The 16,391-nt window shown below is 28.0% G+C and overlaps 1 protein-coding gene across 1 annotated transcript in view; it reads right to left on the bottom strand.

The window, feature by feature from the left end:
- Positions 1-8,528: 8,528 nt before the first annotated feature.
- LOC111687548 (rab3 GTPase-activating protein catalytic subunit) overlaps positions 8,529-16,391 on the bottom strand; it is a 52,968-nt gene continuing 45,105 nt past the window's right edge. Inside the window, exons 3-6 of the mRNA XM_023449989.2 lie at positions 11,670-12,082; positions 11,368-11,603; positions 9,351-9,476; positions 8,529-9,287 (exon numbers count right to left, since the gene is read on the bottom strand). Of these exons, the coding sequence (XP_023305757.2) occupies positions 8,691-9,287; positions 9,351-9,476; positions 11,368-11,603; positions 11,670-12,082 (1,372 nt within the window). The 3' untranslated portion in view covers positions 8,529-8,690. The remainder of the gene's footprint in view (positions 9,288-9,350; positions 9,477-11,367; positions 11,604-11,669; positions 12,083-16,391) is intronic.

The following is a 16,391-nucleotide window of genomic DNA, read 5'->3' as shown; positions in this document are numbered from 1 at the left end:
ACTAGCTAACTAACCAACCAACTAAGTAAGTAATAAACTAACAAACTAACTATTTAACTATTTAACTAACTAATTAATTAACTAACTATATAACTAACTAACTAACTCACTAACTCACTAACTAACTAACTAACTAACTAACTAACTAACTAACTAACTAACTAACTATTTAGCTAGCTAACTAGCTAACTAGCTAACTAGCTAACTAACTAACTAACTATCTAACTAACTAACTAACTAACTAAGTAAGTAATAAACTAACAAACTAACTATTTAACTATTTAACTATTTATCTAACTAGCTATCTAATTATCTAACTAACTAACTAGCTAACTAACCAACCAACTAAGTAAGTAATAAACTAACAAACTAACTATTTAACTAACTAATTAATTAACTAACTAAATAACTAACTAACTAATTAACTAACTAAGAACTTTTAATAAGTTTCAGCCTTTATACAGACCATGTGGCTCCACGCTTTAATATTTCTGCATCCTCCATATTGGGTATGGAACTAAAAATCTATCATCTTTAAAAAATCCAAGGCATTCAATGAGAGCTTTTGGTCTGTTGAATCTATTCTTAACACCTTGAGCTATAAATAATCTAAAAATTATTGTTATTGAAAGATGGGGAATTGTAGTTGAGATTGAAATTTGAATCGACAAATGTTCTGAAGATAAAAAGTCTCTTGGAATCTCTAATGGGTATGTAGCTTTAAGATGCTGGGTACTGGAACTAAAAATCTATCAACTTTAAAAAATCCAAGGCATTCAATGAGAGCTTTTGGTCTGTTTAATCTATTCTTAACATCTTGAGCTATAAATAATCTAAAAATTATTGTTATTAAAAGATGGGGAATTGTAGTTGAGATTGAAATTTCAATCGACAAATGTTCTGAAGATAAAAAGTCTCTTGGAATCTCTAATTTAAACACAGTATTTCGATTCGTTTGTAATATTTTTGCTTTTGACAATTGCTACCAAAATTGAATAAAATTTATTTCAAATACATATAAAAACTTCACAATTTTGTCTTTTTCACGAAATAAAATATGTTTAAATACAATTGTGCTTTAAAAATGCTCAATGGTATAAACCCTGCAGTTCGGGATAACAGTGCCTAATTAGTGTTGGTTACAAAAAAAAAACTTCAACACTTCACTGTTAACTTTTCGTATTTCATGTCGGGATTGTATAGGGATTGAAGTGTGTAGGGATTGAAGTGACTTCCCTATAGATTACTTGGGGACACTAAAGTAATGACAACAACCTAAAAAAGTTGAGTCAAAAAAATAATAAGACATTCGGTGAATAACATATTCTGCAATGGGATACATTAACTCCTTATAAAATTTGTCGGATACAGTCAGTCAAAAAATAGCACACTCTACTATAAAAATAAAGTAACATAAAAGAATCACAGTACTGAGGAAAAAACGAAGAAATAAAAAGTTTCTTACAGTTTGCCATTCTACTTTTTGAATAATTCATAACCTTAAGTATGCGAACCCAAAAGTCTTTAACGTAATAAAATGCAATTATATGAAAAATGTTCCTTAAAAATACAAAAAAAAAACACACAATCGAATGAACTCAGAATGAAACTGTGCTGCAGTTTATGGTAAATTTTTCTACTACAATATTTATATTTTAACATTTTTATATTTTGAGCAAATGTTCTTTTTTTGTTCAACAACTGGGGGAAAACAATACAATACAAGTTACAACTTTGTTGCATTGTCCATTTATTTTAACCCACAGTAGATGGAAAGCAAAAAAAAATATATATACATAATAACACAGACTTTGTCTTTTATTATCATTTGAGAATCATCCTGCAACATCTATTACGTTAGTTACCCACTTGTACTCGAGTACATTTATGTCCAAAGGCTAAAGTAACAGTCTGAGAAACTAACTGTCAGTCCATCAGTCTGTTTCTTTGCCTTATAGTCATTTCATATTTTTTTTTTGTACTTTTATTTGATTATATATAAGAAAAATTGACGTTTTAAATCAATTATCCATGGTCTAAAGTTAGATACATATAAATGAATCTTAAAGTACAAACAGAAACAACTTGATACAGACACAGATACTGTCTACGAAGCGTATGTGAAGAAAAACATCTCACAGAATGTCAACACTTTTTTCAATATACAGTGCTTAAAATAAGTAAAAACACACTTTATCATGAATCAGTGCCAATCTTGATTTTTTTCGAATTACATTCTTATCATTTTATATAAAACTATAAGTTTACTTGACTGTAGGTACTGCTGCAAGCTGTATTTAGTTCGCACTACAATACAATACTACGACTGATGATCAGGGAAACCAGAAATTTATTAACAAAATTTAGAATAAGTATTCCCATCTAATTCTATTTCAATTCTAATCCAGTTCTAATTCAGTTCTGGTTCAGTTCTAGTTAAGTTCTAGTTCAGTTCAAGTTCAGTTCAAGTTCAGTTCTAGTTCAGTTCTAGTTCAGTTCTAGTTCAGTTCTAGTTCAGTTCTAGTTCAGTTCTAGTTCAGTTCTAGTTCAGTTCTAGTTCAGTTCTAGTTCAGTTCTAGTTCAGTTCTAGTTCTGTTCTAGTTCAGTTCTAGTTCAGTTCTAGTTCAGTTCTAGTTTAGTTCTAGTTCAGTTCAGTTCTATTTCAGTTTTAGTTCAGTTCTAATTCAGTTCTACTTTATTTCTAGTTCTGTTTACTTCATTATTTATGAGTAACTGAAAGTAATTTATAACTATTTAAAATTTTACAATAGATTAACATTTCTTTTAAAATTTCTCAGGTTTAAATTTAATGTTTAACCACCGTTTTTTGTAAAAACTTTTTTTTGCAAAAATATATAAATACAGTCATTCATCTCTGCTACAGCAGAGTTGCATGTTTTAACGTGGGCTTTTATATTTTAAACAAAAAACTCAAAAGAACAATAGTGTTCCCTTATCGCTATATTTTTTATTTATTTCAGTGGATTCCACACACATGTCATTGACATGAAAGTGCCTGCTTTATGTTAAAAACCTTTGTATAGTAGAATAAAAAAAAAATTGTGTATAAAATAAAATGTAAAACTATAAAAAGACCAAAAAATAGAGTCCTGACAAAAAGTACTATTATGCAAAAAAAATGTATATATGACCCACTAATAAATAAATAACAGGATTCTGTGAGTCACAATTTAATTTTATAAAAAAAGACAAAAAAGAAAACAAAATTGTAAAGAAGGAATATTTCAATTGACATTATTTAATAGAATAAAACAAAGAAACATAGAACAAGAGAAAGGAAATGAAACAAAATAACAGCAATAAAGAAAGCCTTTAGTAAAACACTGAAAAAAGGAAAAGGAAGGATATGCAGATATTTTGTTTTAACAAATAACAGCAAAAAAAAAAAGAATCAAATTTTTTTATGAGTAAAACTTAATGCTCTTTATATATTTTATCAATCCTCAAAGAAAAACCTGACCACCTTGTTATTTACCGGCTATAAACACTAACTAACAAGTTTCAAAAGAGAAAATCTTAAAAACAATCCTTTTTTTCACAAATTGATTTAATAAATGACAGGATTTCATTTTAATTATCCTTGAAACTATAAATACCGTGCAGACAAAACGAAAAAAAAGAAAATTATTATAATCAAAAGTTTAATTTTTTTCTCCATCTACTTTTAACAAACTTAATTTTTGTCATTATTTTTTATTGTTTTGTAGAAAAGAAAAAGAAAAAAATATAAAGAATGCCTGAAAAAAAGGAATATTTCCTCTTTTATATTTTGCAAAATCCGCCATAAACCATTATAATATACATTCTATACAGTCGCTCATTCAGTCATTCTATTCAGTCATTATTTTACACACACACTCAAAAACATTTTATGGAAAAGCAGAAAAACTCGTGAGCTATAGAAATAAGGTAACAAAGCAGTAAAAAATTTCTATAAAAACTTTTAATACCGATTTTCAACAGATATTTTAATAAAAATATAAAGACAAACTGACAGACTTTTTGGAGTTTATAAAATGAACTCTTAGAATATTCGGTAATTGGGTATCAAATATTTCAATATTTCAATTGGGTGTCAAAATCTTTTGTCATTCATTATTATACACCATCTTTTATAGGTCTATTTATCGACCTTATAAGACCTTCTAAGGTCTTTCTTACTCTAACAGATCCGAATATAGAAATCATCCTGTTAGTGCCGCTGGACTGATCTTTATTAAGAGTTGTAATTTTTTGAGATTTTCGTATTCAAGGATTATATATTCCTATCACTTGCATGTACGAAGACATTTATTCTTTGTTCGAAAGATCTGTCAGATAGTAATTCAAATTTAGCATCTCAAATCTTAGCTTCAATTGACCTTACAATTGTCAATTATACAAAAGTTACAATTCTTAAAGAGTTAATGTTCTGTGACTTCTGCTAAAAGATTGCGGACTTGAGGCGGACTTGACCCATTCAATAGATCATGCTGAAAGCAATGTTGAATCTTTGATTGCTTTATGTAACAAATCTAAAAGAGAGTGATCACAATTACACAATCAAGCCAAACCATTTAGTTGATCCACTAAAAGTTTCGTCAAACCGTAAATCGCGGAGTTGAGTCCTCGGTATTAACAATTACAACATTCTAGTCGCGAAGACGTCAATGATCCCCTCCAACAGAACAAACTGAAAGCTGTGTTGAATCCTCGATTACTTTATGTAACAAATCTGGAGGAGAGTGAACACAATTACACCCAAGCCAAACCATTTAGTTGATCCACTAAAAGTTTCATCAAATCGTAAATCGCGAAGTTGAGTCCTCGGTATATTATCTTATGTAATCGTTAAACAATTACAACATTCTAGTTACGAAGACGTTAAGGACCCCTCCAACAGATCTAGATGAACGAAGTTTTGACTTCTTTATTGTTTTAAGTAAATAATCTGAAAGGGAGTGATCACAATTACACCGAAGCCAAACCATTTAGTTGGTCCACATGTAGTAAGTGCCACCGGACAGATCTTTATTAGAAGAATTGTAATTTTTTGAGGTTTTTGTATTCTAGGAATATTCTTATCACTTGCATGTAGGAAGACGTTTATTCTTTTTTCGACAGATCTGTCAGATAGTATTTTAAATCTAGCATCTAGGTCTTTAAACCACCAATCCATTAAATTTAAATTTATCAATGCTAAAGAAGTTCGAAAAAGAAAGCATATTTCGGATATATTAATATCACAATTGATCAACTTTATCTCACATTTAACTGATCCATCTGATCGTTAAGAAGGGATAACTGAAAATTTCATTGTTTTTATTCACAATTTGGTTCCTACAACTATGACTTCTCTTTAAAAGAAGACTTTTTTAATATCTACTTCTGCGACACAGTCTCAGATCGTGGAAGTAAAATACTTAAATATTCGACTGCTGGAATTGTAATTCATAGGCTTTTCATCTATAATTTCTTTGTTAAAATTAGATTTTTAAGACCATGTCAGAATATATAAACAACAAATCCTGAAAATAGTTTAGTCATCAATCTCACAAGATAGTAATGATATTCTGAAACTTTCAGAAGTTGTAGTTTTGAAGGTTTTTGTTTTTCTACAGACAAACTGATCAAGCATTGATCAGTGACGTTCGCTGCAAATATTCGAAGAATACAAGACTTGTACAAAGTCTTTGGATTTAAGGGATCACTCATATAACACAAATTTGAGCCATCAGTCTTTTTGAGCCGAAAGTTGTAATATTGTAATAAAAGATTGTCGAGCATATTATGATCATTGATTCCGTAAGATATTTTTAAAAAGAATTGATGGAAAATTAACAAATTAGCTTTGAAGAACTGTTTAAATCGGTTTTAGTTTCATCAATCACCCATTGGTCAGTGACGTTCGTTTTAAGAACAATTTAAATCAGTTTAAGCTTCCCTGCAGATAAATCAATTACACATTGATCAGTGACGTTTGTTGCAAGATTGCGAAGAATTCACAACTGAATCATCAGCACGTACAGTTAGAAGGCACCTTATGTCGCAAATCTTTAATTGGTATTAATAACACCCTGGGGTTCTTAATGATTCGAATGTTAACGTTAAGGTTTAAATTATCCATATATAGTCCGTAATAAAGTCATTCATTCTTCCAGACAATAACGTTTTAAACGTCTTTTTTAAACAGATCTGTAACAAATTTATTTACCGAAAGTTGAAATACAGAAGATAGCTGATCAAACGATCAACCTTGAAATTTACCAAAGGAACAGATAATCAGTGCTTAAATTTGCCCCAAATTATTCTTATTATTTTGATCATTAGAAACGATCTTGATTCTGTAGAATATCTATCAAAGTAACAATGACAATTATCTATGTTCTCTCGAATTTATATAGAATGATTGATTTTGTTAGACATCGGGGTTTGTCATTATTACTGGAGTATGAAATCTTTAACGTAAGTGCTCAATCCATGATTGAAGCATAAAAATATTCCAAAATACAAGACTTTTCTTGTTCGATATAGTCCTAAAGCTTCACCAACCACTTTTACAGATCATATTACTTGTGTGATCGTATAAAGCCGGCTTAAATGACATCGACTAATATTTCAAATTGTCAAAAGAATTGCGAATCCTATTTCACTGCAATTCAAGAATACATCGTTTGTTTATATGTTAACGATAACCCATAATTATAGAGTATGTTTAGATTTAAGCGCTCACACTATAAGATCTCTTCTCCCACAATTTAATCAAGTGATAAATTGAAAATTTTTTTCTGAATCCATTTCCACGATTCAAAGTCATGGACTGAAGCATTAAATTGTGAAAGAATTACAAAACTAACCTCAATATCGATTCCAGAAAGAAATTCATTTATTGAAACCCCCCTTTATGTGCCCTCGATTCACATTTAGTTTGTGTGCAGAGTTCACGTTCTCACTATAAAAATACTTTTCCTTCCTTTAATATATTGATCTGAACTATCGATTGGAATAAGCTGCTCTGCAAAAATTGAAACTTCTCCGCACACGTGTGTAATGAGTACACCTCAAAGGACAAGAACTGCATCAAATGTAATCAAAATATATGAAGAAACGTATTCTATTTAACATTATGTTGTTCTAGGTCAGGACTACGTAATCTATCGATGCATTACATCGGAATAATCTCAAAACTACTCCCTTGTACTTTTGAGATTATCCCGTAGTTTGCATTACGTGACCCGCATCAAGGTCCCCGGTAATGCAGTCTATGAACCAAGTTGTTTTCAAAGAAATAAACATGATCCATGCCTATATTACATAGGATGACTAAACGGACCAATTACTCCAATTATGTTTACAGGGGAGTAGTTTTTGGATTACTTAAATGAATCATGTATCTCATATCTGATAGTTGTTGTTGTAATAGGTTTGCTGTAACTGAATGTTTTTTTCCAGTTACAGTGATGCAGCAGTTGACAATCTTTGGACAATTGAGAATTGGGTCGTTTCGGAGCGAAGATCCAATTATCGTGGGAACGTATCATTTAGATTTGCTCTGATATATTTGAACAATTCTTAAATGAATTCATTCTTAATTTAATTAAATTTCGTATCCTATTCCCATTTAAACAAATGTTCTCCTATTCAAATAATTTACACTACTACTCCCGATTCCCTCACTTTCCTCCTTAACCCTACAGCCAACCAACAACCAGCAAATTTTGTATGCCAAGCTATTGTGCTTTCAGGCAGTTTCCTTTTAGAATAGGAACAATTTATGAAGAATAAAACAAAAAATAATAATAATAATAATAATCACAAAAACAACACAACGAAATACTTGAAGTAATTTTAGTTAAATATTTCAAATTACCAAAGTATGATGGAGTGAATGAGTAAAACGGGCGTTGGTGGTATAAACTGACTAGTTGGTACGTTCGTTCGTTCCTTCGTTCTTTGGATGCTTGGCTGGCAGGCAGTCAGGAAATGAAAACAAGAACAAAAAAAAGTACAACTTACAGAGACTCAAAGGAAGGCTTGACTAATGAAGGTTTTGCAGACATTTTCTGTGAGCTTGTGTTTGTTAGTGTGTTCTGTTAAATAAAGGCAAAAAATTACCTGTGGCATTTAAGGAAAAAAATTGCAGCCTCTTAAACACGGTGGCATTCTTTTTGATGTTTTTTTTCACAAAAATTTTTTTTTGTTTCATAATATTTCTATGAAATTTTTGTGGTCTGTACCTACTGCCTAGGCTTCCATACTTCTTGCACCAAAGGGAGTAGTAGTTAGTTAAAGAAAAAGTTCATTTGAATATTTTGTTGCTATTTTGTTGTCTAAGTGCAAGGCAAAAATTTTGGTTGCATTTATTTAACAAAAATATAAAACTTATTTAAACTTCATTTTTAAAATGCTGCTAGATTAATGAACAAAAATAAAAAAAACACACACAAAGTGAAAAGTAGTAAAATTAAACAACAAACTTATAATTAAATAAATTTTTTAATAACAAAGAAACAAAAAACACCTTGAAATTAAGTTTAAGAATAAATTTTATTTTTGATTATGATAATTAAATAGAGAGACATTATTAAGTATAGTTAATAAATATGAAATCACACCAAACCCCTAAATATGCATTAAATGCTATAAAGAAAATAAATTACTATATGAGTTTTATATTGTAAATATGTATTTTAATCCAAAAATGTGGTATTTTCCGTAAAAGCTCCACACAAACGCAACTTTTCTCCCGTTACAATAGCTCTCAAAAATTGCGGCATTATCGTTTTAACATTCTCATTATCTCTCTCTGTTTCATTGGCTTTAGTTAGGCCCTCTCCTATGCGTATAACATAGTCCTTACTTAAGAGTTTCTCTTGCATATCGTGCTTAAACGAAGACATTAAACGTTCTTCTACTTCGGTTGACTTATCATTAACTTCACCTTCCTTAAAGTGTCTGGGTGTTATAGTACAACTTCCTTGATTTTTCATTATTTCTATAAATTTCTTTTGTATTTGCTTAATGTCCATATTTCGCAATTCCGGCATTTGTTTAAAGCATTCATATTGATAGTATTGCATTTCCAATTGTTCCAACTTTTTGGTTATGCCTGCCGGATTGGGCAATTGTAAAACGTAATTTGTTTCATTAATTGGAGTAGTTGAAGAAGTGGAAGAGGGTGATCCTGCTACAACTTCTATGTCGCGTGAGAAACGACTTAGTTCGGCTAAAATGTCATCTAGGGATTCGACAAAAAGTTCCAAAACATGGGAATTGGTGAAAATGTTCTGTTTGGGATAAACTTGTTAATTGACATATTTTAAAGTTTTGAAAATTATTTCACAAATTACCTTTAGTTTTAGAATAGTGCTGTGCAATAAAGGCACTACGGTCAGACCATAAATTTCACCAATATTACGCGTTTCCAAATAGTTAAGGACCTTGTAAGCTTCATTAGTATCATCGAATAAACGTTTCTAGAAAGCGATAGAAAATTTTCAGATTAATTTTAATTAGAAAATAAAGATCTTTAAAGCTTTTTTAGTTGGAAATATAACAAACATTAGAAGTAAAAGAAAAAAGTTAACATAAATCAACAAATTAGTAAGAGTTAATTAAATGAAAGCTTTTTTAAACTCAAGCTTTATTATTATTAAATCGATGGTTTTAAGGCTTAAAACGTTCAAAAGATTAAGAACTTATAAGTTTCTAAGATTAAAAAAACACTTTCTGAAATTCCAAATTTAAAAGCTTTTTATATAGATATTTTTAAAAGCATTTTAAAATAAAACATATCAAAAGTTTTATTTTAAGACAAAAATGTTTACATTTAAGACTGGAGCTTTCAAAAGTTTTTTTAAAATAAAATCTTCCAAAAACTTTTTAAGATAAAAGCTTTGAAAGCTTTTTAAGATAACTATAAGATAAAAGCATTTTAAGATTAAATAACATAAAATTTGTTAAAAGCTTTTGAAGATAAGAACTTTCAAATAATTTTAATGATAAAAGCTGTAAAATGCATTCAACAAAAAAACTTTTAAATATAAAACCTTTACAAACTTTTTAGGATAAAAAGCTTACAGCAATTTTTTATTAAAAAGTTTTTAAATATTTTTAAGAAAAAAGCTTTATGAAGAATCTACATGTTCTTTTGTAATAAAGCTGTTAAATACCTTTTAACATATCAAAGCTTTCAAAAGAGCATTCAAATTAAAACGTTTCAAAACTTAAGATTAAAGTTTTCCATGCTGTTTAAGAGCTCTTTAAGGGTAAATCTTTTAACAACATTCAAAAGCTATGTACAGTTAAAGCTGTTTAACATAACATTCCTTAAACGTTTTCTTTATATTTTTAAACAGTCTTTAATATTGAAACTTTAAAAAATTAATTGTGCTCATTTTTTAACGTAAAAATACTTTTTAAGATAAAAGCTTTCAAAGTTTATTCACATTAAAACTCTTTAAATTCATAAGAGAAGTTCATGAGTTTCAGTTTTACGCGTTCTTTAACGTAAAAGCTATCAAAAACTTTTTAAGATAAAAGCTTCCTAAATGGATTCACATTAAAACTGTTTAAATTTATAAGCTTTAATTATAAAGCGTTTAACAGCGTTTTTAAAGCTTTTTACGATAAAAGCTTTCATGAGCTTTTTACAATAAAAGATTTCATGAGATTTTTACGATTAAAGATTTCCTAAGTAAAAATTTTTAAAGGATTTTTAAGGGAAAATCTTTGTAATATATAAGCATTTTAAATGAAAGCTTTTAAGAACTTTTTAGAGTAGAATCCTTTTAAGTAAACTCTTTTTATATTAAAAACTTTAAAAATGACAGATTTTTAAGTTTAAAACAGCCAAAGTTATTTTAAAATTGATTTCCTTGAAAGCTTTTACTTAAAACTTTAATTAAATAGCTGACTGATATAAATATTGAGCTTTTAAGATTAAAACTTAAAATTATTTTTAAATTAAAGTCTTTAAAAACTTTTAACGTTTGCTGATAAAAAAAAGTCAGCTTTTTAAATTAAAGATTTCAGTTATTTTGAAATTAAAGTCTATAAAATCTTTTAATGTCTTTTTCTTAAAATTGAATTTGAAAGCTTACACAAATTTAGAGTTTTATTTCAGAAAAACTAAAAAGTTAAGAAAAAAATGAAAAAGGATGGTTTAAAAAACAAGCTTTCGAGCTTTAAAATTGAATTTGAAAGCTTACACAAATTTTGAGCTTTATTTCAGAAAAAATAATAAAGTATTGTTTACAACAAAACAAGCTTTCGAGCTTTAAACAAAAGCCCTTTTAAAAAGAAAAACTAAACTGTACAGTAAAAGTTTCCAAGGTTTTTTTTTAATGGGAAAGTGTAGGTACTTACTTGTCTCGATACCGGTACTGGTTTTGCCTCCTCCCACACCGTTTGCCAAGTATTACCCTCAGCACTCATGCGAGCACTTAACTTATACTGCTTAACACCTTGATCATCTAAATATTCCTCCCAATCGTTGGGACTATACCAGCGAATAAAGTCCTCAAAACAAGCATTTAAATTTGCGGCCTTAAAAGCTTCAGCATCCGATTGTAAAGTAGAGCACATCATGGCAGTAACATGATCTAAAATAAGAAAAATAGAGACTTTATTATAAATTTACTTACAACCTTAAAATAGACACTACCAACCGGAAGAGGTTCCCAATTTCAACATAACATCGGCATCATCTTGCAATTGATCTTCAGTCTTGGGTACGGGCTCCTGGGTAATGGGCACATATAAATATTCCTCAGAATCTAATAATTTTAAGTCACGCAAACGTTTTAAACGTCCTTCTGGTTTCGAGGCCTCAACACCTTTAACCGGCGAAATCGAACGATTGGCTTCATCTTCATCACAATCGTAAAATTCTTCCTCAGTATCATTGTCGTCCTCTTTCTCCTCCTTATCACTATCGTAAACTGACGTATCTGACCATTGAGGCTTTGACACTTTGCTAACGCCCTGTTCTCGCTGCAATCTACGTTCTATGCAGACATTTAACATTTGCAATTTCTGATGTAAAAGACATGTTCTGGTATCGGGAAATCCACTAGCCACCCTATAGTTTTTTTTTTTTGTTAAATGTTAAATTAGAATTTAGAAATTTAATTAGTTTATTTTTTACAAAACCAAAAAATTTAAATGGAATTTTGTGATTTCACGGAAATTTTCAGGTTTTAATTTACAATATTTACAATTTGGCAATTTATTTTACGACCAAACAACAGAAGAAAAAAAAAATAGTTTTGTAAATGAATTCATTAACAATATTATTGACTTATATTGGTTAAAAGTCTCTATATAAATTGAGCTTTTTTTCAGCACATTTTTTCTGTTTCAACATTTTCATTTTATTCAATGATTGAACACAAATATTGTGGTAGCCAATTTTTGTTGGATTTTTGTTTTCTCTCTCATTGCATTTACTGTTGCAACTTTCATTTGAATTTAATTTTATTTATTTATTTTTTGGTTTTATTGCTGCCAATCACTTGATAACTATTCATTTTATTACAGCAATACAGTGCGTTTCACATTTTTGTTTGTTATTTTTTTAAATATAGAGGCGGAAGAGAGACAGAGAGAGGCATAAGGATTTGTATATAAAAATTTTGTATTGAAATCCCATTTTATCTTCAACACCATCAATTTACATTGTGCAAATAAAGCAAAAAAAAAAAACACAAAATAAGAGATATGTATATATTTTGAAAAATTTTAATTTTATTGCATGTATTTACCAGCGAAAATAATAAAATACTGAATTTGTAAGTTGAGTTGGACTGATTGGGTTTACGAGTGAGTGAGTGCGTGAATGAGTGCTGCTGCCACTACACACCTTGACAATCAATAACAATTGTAACTAACATGTGCATAATTCAAAATAAATATTAAGGTGATCAAAATATACAATATTTGCTATGAAAGCTCTCATATAAAACTAAAAGCTATTTCGAAACTTTGTAAAACTATCTCTTCTAAAAAAGTTTTTTAATATAAAATAGAGCTTTTCCGAAAAAATTAGAATTTAAAAAAAAAACATGTCCGAAATAAGTTTTTTCTTAAAAAACTTTATAAAAACTTAAAAAGCTTTTCATAAGAATATAAATAAAAGCTTTTTGTAAAATCAATACAATGCTATAAAAGATAAAAACTTTTTTGGGAAAAGTTTTCTTTTAAGACTAAAACTATTTGAAACTTTGTATAATATCTCTTCTAATGAAGTTTTTATTATGAAAGCTTTTAATGAAAAAATGTAAATAAAACTTTCTTAAAAAAGGCTTCAAAAAGATTTCAAAATACTTTTAATTCAATTAATTTTTAAATAAATATGTACGAAACAATTTTTAAAAAGCTTTTTATGTCAAATAAGACATTCCAAAAAATTTTGGAAAAATCAAGCTTTTAATTTTGTATAAAAAGCTGATGCAAAAACTATTTTATAAAAAACATTTACTTTTATAAGAATAACTGTGTTATAAAAAGCTGTTTTTTCTGCAATAAATAGCAGCTCTATGTAAATCAATACAATATTTGCTATAAAAGATAAAACCTTTTTTTTAATTTCTTCTTTTAATACTAAACTTCCAATTCAATTAATTTTTAAATAAATGTGTCCAAACAACTATTTTTTATAAAAAGCATTTTGTGAAAAAAGACCTTTCAATAGATTTTTGTTAAATCGAACTTTTTTATAAAATTACAATTGATACAAGAAAACTTGTTTATAAAAACTGCTTTTCTTTATAAAGAATAACTCTTTATTAGCAATGAAAAAAGAAAAGCTTTTTTCAAGAAACCAATACCAGCAATTCTTTAAGAAAAAGGAAATTGGCGATTTATTGAAAAGAATTTTTTTGTTAAACAAATTTTTTTATTAAAGATTTTTCTTTTGAAAAAAAGCTTTTTCAGTAAAAATATTTTTTATAAAACAGTTTTATTTTATAAAAAAATTTACAAAATCGAGCTTTTTTATGAAAATTAACATTAAAAGCTTTTTTCAAAAAAAAAAAAAAAACTATTCAAAGAACTTTTTTAAAGAAAAAGGCGTTTCATTAAAAAAAAATTGCTTTTTTAAACAAAGTACCTTTTATACGAAAAATAAAATTTGTTAAATCGAGCTGTATCATTAAAAAGCTTTTTGTGAAAATGTTCTTAATGAAGAATAACTCGTTTTAAAAATTTTAATAGAAAACTATTTTAGGAACTTTTTAACGAAAAATAAATAATCGTTCCATTGAAAATATGAAATTTTTGTTTAAAAAGCTATTTGTTAAAGTGCTTTCTATTGAGAAAACCTTTTCCCTTAAGAAGTTTATGAAAAAGAGATATTTTCATATAAAAACGATAATGTTAAGACTTTAGGAAAAAGCTGTTCGTTATTGAAACAGGACTTTGCTACAAAAACGTAGCTTTTTGTGAAATTAACTTTCCATTAAAGAGCTTTTAAATTTTTTAAAAATCTTTCTTAAGAAACACAATTTTTTATTAAAAGTTGTATGACAAAAAAGCTTTTTTGTAAAAAAGCATGTTTATTAAAAAGTTTATAAAGAGAAAAAAGCTTTTTAGTTTTTATGAATAAAGCTTAAGGAGCTTTTATAAACATATATTTTTGATGAAAAATAGCATTAAAAAAAGAGTTTTATAAAAAGAGCTTTTTTGTGTAATAAATAGCCATTTTATAAGAAAAGGCTTTTCAGCAAATTGTATCTAAAAAAACGAACTTTTTTCTAAATTAATAACTATTTCATAAGAAAAGTATTTTGTGCAATTAGAAAGGCGCTTTTAAATGCAAAAAAAAATAAAAAAACAAAAGTTTGAATAAACAAGTTTTTTGTGAAACAAATATAGATATTTATGAAAACATGATATTTATGTGAAAAAGAAGCTTGAAAAAGCATTTTTTCATAAAAAATACATTTTATTTCTTATTTTTCTTATGGAGCTTTAAAATACAACTAATAAAAAGAGCTTTTTTGTAACTAATTAAGAAAAGTGTTTTTTTATTGCTTTCTTTATGAAAAAACAGCTTGTGTATTTGTAAAAAGCTGGAAAGAAATTAACAGTTTTTTAAATTAAATTTTTACTTTTACTGGTCACTTGTTCTTCCTAACCTATTTTGTGGATCAAACTTTATATCAATAATAATAATAATAATGAAATGCAATCATTACATTTACATTGAATTTTACATACAATACTCAAGCATGTAGAAAAACCTATAAAAAATGTTTATTTAAAAAATACTGAATACTGAATTAACAAATACATACTCTCAAATCCAAACAAAAAGAACTATTGAATAACTTGTGAAAATATCGGGCCACAAACGCACAAATAACACACATACAAAAGGAAAAACTTATAAATAAAAAAACGCCCAAAAATAGACAATGTTTTTTTTGGAAGCTGTTTTGGTGTAGATGAAAAACATGAGCACACAGGAAATGGCTGCTGTGTGTATGTGTGTTTGAAAAATAAACAAATTTATAGAAAATAGTGTTTTTCCAAAAGGGAAACTCCACCTTCACTTCCTCCTCCTTCTACTAGTTGTTGCCCTGTTTGGGCACCAACTAAACCATGCAACCGCATGCAAAACAATTAAAATTTGAACAAAAACTGAAAAAAAAACATTTTTTAAGTTTTTCAAATGTGTTGCGCTGGTTTGGTTATTTGAATTTGCAAATATGTAGTAGCAAGTGCAGGACATTGACTAAACACAACCATGTTTGGAAAAATCGTTAGCAACAAAAAAAGCTTGGATTGATTTTTAGCGGTTTAGTTTGTAATTCTTTTTTAGAGCGCCTTGTAGTAGTTGTTGTAGCATTCAAATAAAGGAAGGCATGGAGTAAATTCTTTTGTATTAAAGTTAATAAGGGAATAAAAGTTTAAAAAAGCTATAGAACTAATTAAATATTAAAGAGTTCTACAATTTTTAAAGATATTGGCAAGTAATTTTATTCGAAAATTGTCTTAAGAGAATATGTATTAAACACACACACGCACACACAATTTACAGCTAATATAATATTAATCTTATATTTAAACTACCACCCCCACTCTATTGTATTCATTTTCATTCGGGAATACTATTCGGGTTCTAAGTTCATGTGGAGCCACAAAAACACATCTGGTGTTTAAAAACTATTTAAATATACATCTGGTTTTGTGGTCAACATCAATATAACTTTCATACATTTCAATCAGCAGTGGGTTGAGTGTATTGTTTTTCTTCTAAAACAAGCCTATTTAAAAAGTTAAAAGCAGTGATGGGCATGCTGTCTTATATCTGTGTTCACATTAACAAATATTTATTATTCTCTATTACCTAAGATGCGAACTATGTTTGCCTTTTTCCCTTAACTGCA

This window comes from Lucilia cuprina, chromosome 2 (assembly GCF_022045245.1).
Source record: "Lucilia cuprina isolate Lc7/37 chromosome 2, ASM2204524v1, whole genome shotgun sequence".
Classification (NCBI taxonomy): Eukaryota; Metazoa; Arthropoda; class Insecta; order Diptera; family Calliphoridae; genus Lucilia; species Lucilia cuprina.
This window is presented reverse-complemented; position numbering and strand designations above follow the sequence as displayed.